General features: G+C 34.5%; 3 protein-coding genes and 1 pseudogene across 5 annotated transcripts in view; 3 read left to right on the top strand and 1 right to left on the bottom strand.

Annotated features, from left to right (window-relative positions):
• LOC111487818 overlaps positions 1 to 1,706 on the top strand; it is a 3,384-nt pseudogene extending 1,678 nt beyond the window's left edge.
• Positions 1,707 to 3,292: 1,586 nt separating this feature from the next.
• On the top strand, positions 3,293 to 7,102 carry LOC111483049 (protein DETOXIFICATION 29-like). Its single transcript, XM_023129152.1, has 9 exons — positions 3,293 to 3,680; positions 3,801 to 4,118; positions 4,402 to 4,625; positions 5,351 to 5,437; positions 5,870 to 5,926; positions 6,027 to 6,265; positions 6,388 to 6,506; positions 6,609 to 6,695; positions 6,766 to 7,102. Exons 1-9 carry the CDS (start codon positions 3,351 to 3,353, stop codon positions 6,820 to 6,822), a joined length of 1,518 nt encoding a protein of 505 aa, XP_022984920.1. The 5' UTR covers positions 3,293 to 3,350; the 3' UTR covers positions 6,823 to 7,102.
• A 982-nt stretch (positions 7,103 to 8,084) lies between these two features.
• Positions 8,085 to 8,735, bottom strand: LOC111483090 (60S ribosomal protein L27a-3). The gene has a single exon (XM_023129219.1). The coding sequence runs from the start codon at positions 8,667 to 8,669 to the stop codon at positions 8,229 to 8,231; it is 441 nt and encodes a 146-aa protein (XP_022984987.1). The 5' UTR covers positions 8,670 to 8,735; the 3' UTR covers positions 8,085 to 8,228.
• Positions 8,736 to 9,793: 1,058 nt separating this feature from the next.
• LOC111483024 (protein SON) overlaps positions 9,794 to 12,001 on the top strand; it is a 7,524-nt gene continuing 5,316 nt past the window's right edge. For 2 of the 3 annotated variants that reach the window (XR_002718309.1, XM_023129115.1), the window contains exons 1-3: positions 9,794 to 10,381; positions 10,660 to 10,708; positions 11,090 to 11,527. Coding sequence is in view for 2 of the 3 variants with exons in the window: in XM_023129115.1 (XP_022984883.1) it covers positions 9,995 to 10,381; positions 10,660 to 10,708; positions 11,090 to 11,527 (874 nt within the window). In the remaining variant the exon portion in view is untranslated. The remainder of the gene's footprint in view (positions 10,382 to 10,659; positions 10,709 to 11,089; positions 11,528 to 12,001) is intronic. The other variant, XM_023129126.1, reaches the window with a different exon arrangement.

Below are 12,001 nucleotides of genomic sequence, written 5' to 3' on the forward strand. Positions count from 1 at the left end.
AAAAAAAAAAAAAAAAAAAAAGTTTATGAGAAAAAAATTAATCACGACTGCTGTTGTACAGGTACAACTAATATCATTTTCTTAAATAATTTATTGGATTGGCTTTTTTCTAGAAAATTATAATGGTTTATAATTTAATAATATCCAAAAAAAAAAAAAGAATCAATTATTCAGAAACTATTGTTTTTCTTTTCTATTATTTAGTTCAGTAAAACTGGGCTGAGTTGTCCAATTATACGGTATCACGTGTCATGTATTTTTAGATTTTTTTTCATTTTTTAATTTTCATTAATTTATTATTATTATTTTAATTTAAAAAATTATTTATTTATTTATTTTACAATTTTTGTACACATTAATTACATCTGAACTTTTTCTTTTTCCTTCTTTATTTATTATTTTTTTTTTGTAAAAAACAAACTTGTCTGCCACAGATGATACAGTGATTGTGTGTTTTTTTGGTTCAAAATTACGTTTCATTGGTTGAATTGAACCAAAATTTTTGTAGGATATCTATTTCAAATTTTTATATTTCTAAAAGTTGGTAGAAATTTCTAACTTTTGAATTACCCTAATTTATTTAATTAATAACGTTGAAATTGTTAGATGAACACGACTCTCTACAGTAGTATGATATTATCCACTTTGAACATAAACTCTCATGATTTTGCTTTGGACTTCCCTGAAAGGCCTTGTAGCAAAGAGAGTCGTGTTCATCTAACATAGTATCAGAGTCATGCCTTAAATTTAGTCATGCCAATAGATTGGTAAATTCTCAAATGTCGAACAAAGAACTCCAAATGAAAAGGAGTCAGAGTCTTCTCGAAGGCATAGTAAAAAATGACTAAAACTCTATAAAAAAGAAAGGAGTCGAGCCTTGATTAAGGGGAGACGTACTTTGTTCGAGGAGAGGTATTGGATGATGAAAGTCTCACATCGGCTAATTTAGGGAATGATCATTGGTTTATAATCAAATAATACTCTTTCCATTACTATGAGACCTCTTGGGGAAGTCTAAAGCAGAGTCATGAGAACTTGTGCTCAAAGTGGACAATACCATACTACTGTGTGTATAGAAATTGTGTTTAATTTGGTGCAGCGTGGAAATCTTAGCATGGATGGTGATGATCTCCTTTGGAATAAATGCAGCAATAAGGTACATACGTAAATTAAATAATTGAATAATTGCATTTTGATGCAAAGAATTTAAGGGTTTAAGAGTCGAAAATGTGTGCAGCGTTCGAGTGTCGAATGAATTGGGCGCAGCACATCCAAGAACAGCAAGATTTTCAGTGGTAGTGGCTGTAATATCGTCGTTAGTTCTTGGTCTGATTCTGGTGGCTATTCTGATTATCACCATGAACAGTTATCCATTCTTATTTTCGAACGATTCATCTGTGAGACACATTGTGAAGATGTGTTTATGATGGAAATTAAGTGCAGGAGTGGCCGTTGGAGCTGGGTGGCAAGCTGTCGTGGCCTATGTGAATGTGGGATGTTATTATGCATTTGGTGTCCCTTTGAGACTCCTGATGGGATTCCTGCTTGATTGGGGTGTTATGGTACAATTCTAAACTTTATTAAGCCTAAGAAAATTAATTGAATTAAAAAATATGATGTGTTTTAGGGAATATGGTTTGGGATGATTGGCGGAACCATATTACAGACTAGCATTTTTGACATGGATGGTTCGTAGAACCAACTGAAACACAGAGGTGAGTTTATGCAATTATTTTTTGAAATTGGAAGGATGAAAATGCAGGTTTCCGACATGGTGTGAGAGTCATCTTATTTATAATCATATAAATTACAGCAATATAGAGAGAGTAATAATAGAAATAACAATAAATGGAAAGATACATAGTATAAAAAAAGCAGATATCTAGATATTTGTCCTTTAATAAAATATCAATTACGGATCAAAATTGACGTATATAGCCGGGGATAGAATAAGAAAATGGGGAGGACCCTCTATTTCCTCATAGAATCACTTCTAAAGGCAAAAATGACACAAATATAGAGTTTGTGGGTGGGAGATTTAAGCATATAACGTGATGAAGAATACATATTTTTATGTTAATTGAGTTGTATGCTGATAATAATTGAGGTTGTTTTTCCATCCTATGTGAAAACAAATAAATCTTTTTTTAGGAGGTAGAATTGAAATGTGATTATATAATAAGTTAATTATTTTTTTTAATAAGATTTATGACCCTGTGATAAGGTGTACATTCAATCCGACAACTCGACAATCCTGACCAACCCAATCGGAACTATAAGGATTGGATTGGGTTGAATTAGTATTTCGATTGGTTAAGGTTGGGTTGGATCAAAAAATCTCTCCATTCAACTCCTAATTAGGTACATCATGTAGGCTAAATCATTACAAATTTCGAAGTATAGGAATTAAGTAGTATTAAAATTTAAAATTATATATAAAAAAAAAAAAAAACAAAGAAAAATTACAAATGGCCAGTAATTAACTATAAAATTTTCCAAAAAGAAAATATTTGTAACGTTTGCAGTTTCCAAACGGCGGTAATAGCTCATTCCGGTAGCGTCGTTCAAAAGAAAACTCGTCAACGTATTCTTATCTTTAGACTCTTATCACGTGTTTCGCGTGATGGAAATTAGGCGAGTCTGAAAGCATGCTAAGCATGAGTTTTAAGAAATTTTAAATATTATTATTATTATTTATTTCAATAAAAAAAAAATATTAAACTATATAAATTAGCCACTAAAATCTTTCCAATTTTAAAATATTATAAATCTTTTTATTTTATTACTTTCTAAACTACAAATTTATAAAACAAAATTAACATTGAAATTTTAATTTTGCCTTAAATAAATTTTAATTTTTAAAAAAGGTTGAAGAGATTGAATATTTTAAAACGTACAAAATTAAAATTTATAAGAAAAAAAATTGAAGTTCCAGAAATTAATTTAATTTTAATTTTAATTTTAATAGAGAAAACTACTCATTTAACCTAATAATATTCAACTCGTCCCTTCCATCTTAATTTGTTTACGGGATTTATTGTTTTTTTTATAATTATTATTTCTTAAATAATTGAACTAATTTTTCTTTTCCATCATTTTAATTAATAAAAAAATTAACTTCTAATTAAATAGTAACACATGGATTGATTGATTAATTAATTATCACGATGATTTATTTAAAATATATGAGTTAATTAAATATGTTTAGATCCTAATGTGAGTGGCGTACATTATCACCTTTTCTAATTACTATAGATACAGATTAAAACATTTAATTAGTTGTTAGTTTTGTGGCTTTGAAAAGTCGTCCAGCCACGCACAGTCACGAAGTAGGCTAATCCCTTCCTCCGATGGCGGATCTTTCTCAGCCGCTTCTCTCGCCGACAGATGAAACTAAATGGATCCACTCCCCAGAATCCGGCACAAAAGAAATAAAAGCTAACTTCGTTCCCGACGGCGGTGATATCCCTCCGATCAACGGCGCACGTGATTTCTACAGAGAGTTCTATGTTGAATTCAAGAAGCTCTGGTATCTAGCAGCTCCGGCGGTGTTCACCTTCATTTGCCAATACTCTTTCGGCGCCATCACTCAGCTCTTCGCCGGTCAAGTCAGTACTATCGCCCTCGCCGCCGTCTCTATCGAGAACTCCGTTATCGCCGGCTTTTCCTTCGGCGTCATGGCACGTACTCGGCAATTCATTGCAAATTGTTCATTAATAATCTATATTAATAACCTCTCTATATATATATATATTATTTATTTATTTATTTATATATGAATACAATTTTTTTAACTGCAGCTAGGAATGGGAAGCGCGTTGGAGACGCTGTGCGGGCAGGCGTACGGGGCCGGGCAGCTGAATATGATGGGAGTGTACATGCAAAGATCGTGGGTCATCCTTCTTTCAACGGCCGTGATTCTAACTCCGGTTTACATATTTTCGGCGCCGCTTCTGAAGCTGATTGGACAGACGGCGGAGATATCGGAGGCGGCCGGAGTGCTGTCGATATGGATGATCCCTCAACTTTATGCGTACGCGCTGAACTTTCCGGTCTCCAGATTCCTGCAGGCGCAGAGCAAGATGATGGCCATGTCCGTCATATCAGCCGTGGCTTTGGTAGACCCAAATCAATTTTATAATAATTTAATGAGTTTATTTTTAAAATTAAATTTATAAATATTATTTGTTTTAAAAAAATTAAATTTAGAATATGGTTAAAAATAGAAAAAATGAATAATGTGATAAGCAAATTGTGGGAATAAATGTACAATTTTTTAAACAGATTATTATAAATAAATAAAAAAAAACCCATATAATATTTACTTTTTGTTTTTTGTTTTTAAAATTCATCTAAAAACCAATAACTTTAATGTTTTTTTATTATTAATATTTTGAATAGGTACTGCACACGTTCTTTACTTGGCTGCTGATGGTGAAGCTGGGGTGGGGATTGGCGGGTGGTGCGGTGGTGCTGAACGCGTCGTGGTGGCTGATTGTGGTGGCTCAGATTGTTTATATATTAAGTGGAAGCTGTGGGCGAGCCTGGTCTGGTTTCTCGTGGAGAGCGTTTCAAAGTCTCTCGGGATTCGTCAGACTATCTCTCGCATCCGCGGTTATGCTCTGGTCAGTTTTATTATTATTATTATTAATAATAATATTATTTCCCTTCCTCTCTCCTAATTAAATAATATTATTCCGCTTTTGACTTATACTTTTGATTATATCATAAATTATAAATTTATTTTATTATCATAATTTAGATTTAATCATAAATTTGGATCTCTATTATTTGGTAAAATCTCACATGGAAATTGATTATATATGACATATTTATTTGGTAGTAAATGATAAAATTGACTAAAATAAATGGGTTACAATAATTAAAAAAACCCCAATAAATGATTTATGAGGTTTATTAAATTATAGACTACAAACATAAACGACATTTCTAATTTATAATTTGGATTTTGTTTAGCTTGAAATTAATATATTTGATTTATTAATTTAAATAATAGAATGTGGTGAATAATTAAAAGGAAAAAGAAAAGGGTTCATATTGACAATTAATTTTATTTTATAGAAATTAGATATAATTAAAAGATTTGTCAAGTCCCACACGTAACGCCGTTGTGTTATAAAAATAATTTCACTAAATAAAATACTTAGATGGTTAAGGTGTGATTCAAGTACATTTGACTTATTTTATTATGCATGTTACACGCATTAATTAGTTCAATATTTAATTAAGTATAAATTTTGTTGCAAATTAAATATTAATTAAGTAGGATTTGGATTGCAATTAAATAATTCATAGTAGACTAACTATATTTTGACTTACTGTTGTACAGTTTGGAGACATGGTACTTTATGGCTCTGATATTGTTTGCGGGATATTTAAAGAATGCAGAAGTTTCCATCAATGCCCTTTCTATATGGTACGTATTATGGGTTAATTATTGGTTAATAATCGAGTAATCAATCAATCTTATTGCATGACAAAATAAAAAAGAAATAATATCAACCATTTTTCTGTCATTATATATAGAAAACTTACACTATTTTATATATATATATATATAATAACGGATTAAATTAATAAAAATATGATTAAATTTGGTAATTTTTTTAATATTTAAAAATTTAAAAATACATTTACTGCTAATTATATAAATATTCCAAGTGGTCTGTATTTGTGCTTTGGCCGTTTCTCAAAAGCAATTCGGTCGAAGGAACCTTTAATTTTTTAATCAACCATATAATAAAATTTTATTTAAGAATAAAATTGAAACATAAAATAAATCAAACACTATCTTAATTGTACGTGTATTTAGATTATTTTACTTAATTTTGTGTTTAATTTGGTGTAGCACGAACATCTTGGGATGGACGATGATGGTGGCTTTTGGAATAAATGCAGCCATAAGGTACAAATGAATTGAAGCTACAAATCTTCGTAAATTTTTTAATTAACTAATTATTCATAGTTTAGCGGGCATAAAATATGTATGATTAAAATGTGTGTAGCGTTCGAGTGTCGAATGAATTGGGAGCAGGACATCCGAGAACAGCAAGATTTTCGTTGATAGTGGCAGTAATATCGTCGTTTGTTCTTGGTCTCATTATGGCTGCTGTTTTGATCATCACAAAGAACAATTATCCATTCATATTTTCGAGCGATTCAGCTGTGAGACAAATGGTGAAGGACCTGACGCTTTGGCTTGGTTTCTGCATTGTGGTCAACAATGTGCAGCCGGTTCTATCCGGTTTGGCTTCTATTTTTGTTCTTGAGCCGGTTTAGAATGATTTTTTTTCAAACCGCTCATTATCTCCATTTTTAAGTAATTGATTTGAATTAGTATGTGTTTGTGATGGAAATTAAGTGCAGGAGTGGCCGTTGGAGCTGGGTGGCAAGCTGCTGTGGCTTACGTGAATGTGGGCTGTTATTATGTGTTTGGGGTTCCTTTGGGCCTGCTAATGGGCTTCGTGCTCGATTGGGGTGTTACAGTAAGTCCCTATACTTTTATGCCTCCATTTTGGAATAATTTCTCTTATTAAATCTCCTTCGTTATAGTTTTTAAAATATGAACAAAATATGATGTGTTGCAGGGAATATGGTCTGGGATGATTGGCGGAACCATAATACAGACTTGCATTTTAATATGGATGGTTCACAGAACAAACTGGGACACAGAGGTGAGTTTGTGTAATTATTTACCAATTTTTGTTTTAGAACCATAACCAAAATTGGAACTTGAACATGCAGGCATCTGTTGCAGAGGATAGAATAAGAAAATGGGGAGGATCCTCTATTTCCTCATAGAATCACTTCTAAAGGCACACGAACCTTTGTGGATGTGAGTGAGATTCGAACATATAACCTATTCTTCGGCACATAATTCAAGTGCCAACAACAATTAATGTTGTTTTCCCATAGATATGTTGTTTGGGTCCAAATTAATTAATTACCAATTTTGTTTGCCTTTTGGCCATTCTTTACACCATTTTTATGCTCAATCGTCACCCAATTAGCCTCTAAACAAATGTTGTTTGCACTATTTTGCTAAACTTAGTAAAATTTATCGCATTGAGTGCTTTTTGCATCATACTCCACAACTCAATTTAGGCACTAGACCCCTTGATGTAAAATACTAATTTGGTTACTAAATTAAATTAATAATACATTTGTCCTAAATTAAAATGTTATATATTTGTCCTAATGGTTTAGAGACTTTCATATACTTGTTAGTCACATAAAAACTAATTGCAACTTATTAGACCATAGGAATATTGGATGATGAAAGTCCCACATCAGCTAATCTAGAGATCATGAGTTTATAAACAAAGAATACAATCTTCATTGGTAGGAAAGTCCAAAGCAAAGCCATGAGAGCTTATGCTCAAAGTGGACAATATCATACCATTATAGAGAGTCGTATTCGTCTAACAAGGAACCCATCATGTTCATCCATCTTTTAATGCTTATTTGACCTTTCTTCATGTTCCCAGATTAAAATCTCTAGATCAGCCCTTATGCCTCAGTCTAGAGAAAGAAGTCAAATTGAAACAGAGCAGCAAATTGCAAATTGAAACTATGAACAGCAATGGAAATCAACACAGACTACAATAACCAAAATACATTTTCCTCTTTAAAATGGGTATTCTAAATTTATACCTATTTAATTAATCTAGAAAATAACTATCTTTTCCTTGCTACCCCCACAATTATCTCTCACAAATGCGGTAGAAATTCCTATTGTCAAAAAAAGAGCAAAAGTGAATCCCAGCAAGAAGAACATCAAATTATGATCATTCACATTATATGGTGACACTAATACATAAAAATTTAATATAATTTCCAATCTAGTTATAAACATCATACATAGGAAATCCTACCCAATATTAAGGGAAAAGTTCAGATCAAAATAATCTTTTTAAAAAGTCCGAGTACTCTGTTGTTTCGCCTGACCAGACAATTCAGAAGAATCAATCAAAACAACGTTCAAGGAAAGGCTTCTTATTGTCCTACGTTTAATAGTTCAATCAACCATATATTCCTATCGCATAGTCTAAGATTCAATCATGGAAAGGCTTGAACATTGCATCAGATAATCGTATGTGAACCCATAAACGCTTAAATTATATCAAAAAGGTCTCCAGTAAGTTCAAACAGACAAAAATGAAAATTCACCAAGAACAAAAATCCCTATAACGAAGAGAAACTCAAACCTAAGCTGTAAGAACCACCGCGCCACCGGCCTCCTTAATCTTCTTCTCGGCGATCTTGGATACAAGCTTGGCCTTCACCACAATAGGCTGATTCTCCGGCAACACACCCTTGCCCAAAACCTTAAAATAACCGAACTGCGTGACATCGACCAATGGAACGTTGTCTTTGGAGGCCTTATCCTTCACTTCTTGAGGGATCAAGGACCAGATCTTGTCAACGTTGACAATCGGGCAATAGAACTTGTTGCGAAGCTTGTGGAAGTAACGCATACCGACTTTACCGAAATAACCAGGGTGATACTTATCGAAGAGAATACGATGGTGGTGCATACCTCCGGCGTTTCCCCGACCTCCAGGATGCTTTCGGTGCTTGCCGATTCTACCGTGACCGGCGCTCACATGTCCTCTCTTCTTCCTGTTCTTCTTGAATCGAGTCGTCATGGCTGATCTCTCTCTCCCTAGGGTTTCGGCTGCTCGGAGGAGATGAAATGACGGTAGGGCTTGGAGGATTTTATGAGTGGAGAAGAGTGTATTGCTCTGTCTTGGAATTGGGCCTCCAGGAACTGATAGGAAAGAATGAGATTCAGGAGTCAGACGCCTTCTATTAGTGTTGAGTCCAATATGTTTTGTGATGGTCCAATTGTTGGACCCAGGCCCAAACGGGCATGTGTTTATTTTATTTTTTATTTTTTTATTTTAAAATTGAAAGGGAAGCTACTCACTAAAATATTTCATATTACAAATGTCAAATATACTTATTTTTTTAATAATTAGTATAACCTTATTTTTTTAATTAGTTACAAAAAATTGATGTGTTCGACCCGCTTACGATTTAAATGATTTATTGAAAAAAGATGAACAATTTTAAAAAATCAAATGTTTATCAAACGGGTCTTAATTATTTTAATTTTCTTTTGAAAACTTCAACGAGCCTTGATTCCAGTTAAAGATTGACGAACGAATCCACGATAATTAAATATTTCCCTTTTGTTTGAATCCGTCACTCAAACACATCTCTATTAAGAGTGAAATCTTTATTCCATCTACAAAATTGTCTTAATTAATTATTATTTCGTGGATGGTCATTCACAAGGAGCTTCTACTAAAGGATGACTTGTATTCAAGATTTACTAGAAGATAAGGCTTTGGAGTGGCACGAGGCTCCACCTAGATTATGTTGGGACAATTTTTTAGGCTCAATATAATTGTTCTGCATTGATTAGTTTTTCAACCCAAACCACCTTTTAAATAATTTTAATGGTGGATTGAATTAGTTCAGGTTATTTATTAAATTTTTGTAATAAAAAGTAAAATATTTACTAGTAAAACATATATTTACATACTTTCAATCATTTGATTAAAACTTACCATTTAATTTAAAAATATATCTTAAAAATTACTTTTTAAATAATAAAAAATAAAATAATAAAATAAAAAGTTTATATATATATATATATAATTGTATATAAACAAACTCACCAAACTGTTACGGGCTTTAGGCCCAGTTTTGGAAGAAAAGAGTCGAAGTCATGTTGTACTTTAAACCCCCACTACCGACCGAAGGGAATCCCATTTCTAACGGCGAACGGTGACAACCAGATGCAATTCACTGGGCCTCTCGGGCTGCCCCTTCTCTTCCTCAGAAAATTCCCTTTCCCCGCAGGGCGTAGTTGCAATGTTGGAGCTCGAAGCTTGAAGCCTCAGCCCTCCATCGTATTCTTCCACTGAACCGTATCTGAAGAAGAACCCGCCAATACTCCACATAGATGGATTCTTACCATCATACTCACCATTTCGCGAGGGCTCCTCCGCCACCACCGCCGCCGTCCTCCTCCTCCGCTGCAGATCCCTACCACTACCACCAGCAACCATCGTTGAGGTCACCAGTTCCTCCGCAGGGTCCATGGTTCCCCAACCAATTTCAATACCACCCTTCGCACTCTGCGTCGCCGACTCCTCCTCCTCCTCCTCCCTCGCAGTGGGGTCCGCCGGCGCCTCTTTCCGACCATGCTCCGCCTCCTCCCGGTGCTTATCCACCACCTCCTCATCCTTATACTTCACAACCTATGCACCACAACCCATTTCCGCCGCCTCGCCCTCTTATGTTTCAGCACCTTCCTCCTCATTCTCAGGTTCCACAGTCTTATTCACAGGTGATTCTGGGGAATTTCGTTATCTTTCAGTTAATTGTTTGCTAACTCTGAAATTTCTAACTTCCCTGACTGCTTTCTTGACCTATGGGAATTTAATGCCATAAACTGGTGGAGGATACGAGTAATTGTTTTGATGGCTCTTGAAGTGGGGGTGAATTCCTTTAGGGTTCTTTATCTATCTTCTAACACTTTCGTGGCTTGTGAGGCGCATCAATGTACTTTCTGTGGTTATACCTGACCATATAAGTCGTTTTTTTACAATCTATTGATCGTTGTAGGAATGGAACAATCCGAATCGGGCTCCGCACCAAGGCTGGGAATATCGAGGTTTGTTACTCCATATCTTAATTAATTTTTCATGCTAGATTCTACCTGGACTATTTTCGGTTTGCAAGGATTTACCGGTCATCTATCGAAGTGTAGATGCTATTCTTGATGTTTTTTCAATATGAAATGCTTATAGAAAAGAATCGCTTAATTTCGATGGTTTGCTTGGTTTATCTGTGTAGCATGAAGGATAGTCAAGGATCATAACTTATAAACACTGTCTCCACTTGCACTTTTCTGGTTGTGTTTCTGTGTTGTGAGTCTCATTCTTTTATGATTTTTTTATCATGTTGCAAGTTTTAGGACTTCTTTCTGTTCCTTTGAAATCTTAGTGTTCCTTCAGTTTACTGGCTTCTGTGCACTTCCTTCTAAATACTTCAGCCCAAGGCAATGAAGAAGATTGGGCCGCCAGAGCTAGGGCATGGGCAGACGCGAAGACTGCAATGGAGAGTCAGCAATCTCAGTTTGCACCTACAGGAAGACTTGAAGAACAGAACTATTATCACGATCAAAATTTGCAACCAATGAATTCAAATTATCCAGATATGTCTCATCAGCCTCTTCCTCCTACAACCTATGAACAGTTTCCAGCTTCAGCCACATCCGCCCACCCACCAGTAGCTCATCACTTGGAGTCCTCACCTGTTGTTGTTAGCAGCGAACAATCTTCTTATCTTTCAGATGGGCGTCCAACTTACTCTGTCGGTGATTTTAGTTATGGAGGCGACGTGAACTCTGCTTTACATCATCAAGGAAAGTTATCCTCAAGTCCATCGGTTCTTCAGCAGGAGGTACCTTCTAGTAATTATTCTGTTTCAGGTAATGATTCACTTGTGTAATAGTGTAGTTATTCCTGAAGAATTCTGCTTTCAAACTCATTTAGTAATGAAATTGAAATTGTTTTTATATTAGTATCATTAATGTTATCCTTCTCCCCTCACAACTCACATTCGTTCTAGGGAAAAGAAGAAACTCTTTGGTGGTGACTCTTGCTGAATAGAGATTCTTTTGGGTGCTTTTGATAATAATAGTTTTTCATTGATACTCTGTGGGCATCTAGCAATTACTTTTATCATAGTATTATTATTGTTGCTGTTTATGTTATTAATAAACAATTGCATACTGGCTTGTCAATGTAGTTTTTTGTATAATTGATTGGGTGGGGGAGATCTTTGGGTTGTGCTGCATTGCTCTGAGGCAGCCTCTCTTGTAGTTTAATCTGTTTTTCCTCTGAAGGCGACAAAGTTCCTGCTTGGGAATATAGGATGAAAGACCCCCCCCCCCCCCCCCCCC

This window comes from Cucurbita maxima, unplaced genomic scaffold (genome assembly GCF_002738345.1).
Source record: "Cucurbita maxima cultivar Rimu unplaced genomic scaffold, Cmax_1.0 Cma_Scf00001, whole genome shotgun sequence".
NCBI lineage: Eukaryota > Viridiplantae > Streptophyta > Magnoliopsida > Cucurbitales > Cucurbitaceae > Cucurbita > Cucurbita maxima.

Coding starts and splice junctions, on each gene's coding strand:
- LOC111483090 (XM_023129219.1), bottom strand. CDS start 8,669: ATGACGACTCGATTCAAGAAGAACAGGAAGAAGAGAGGACATGTGAGC.
- LOC111483049 (XM_023129152.1), top strand. CDS start 3,351: ATGGCGGATCTTTCTCAGCCGCTTCTCTCGCCGACAGATGAAACTAAA. Junction 3,681..3,800: donor GCTTTTCCTTCGGCGTCATG/GCACGTACTCGG, acceptor TTTTAACTGCAG/CTAGGAATGGGAAGCGCGTT. Junction 4,119..4,401: donor TCATATCAGCCGTGGCTTTG/GTAGACCCAAAT, acceptor TATTTTGAATAG/GTACTGCACACGTTCTTTAC.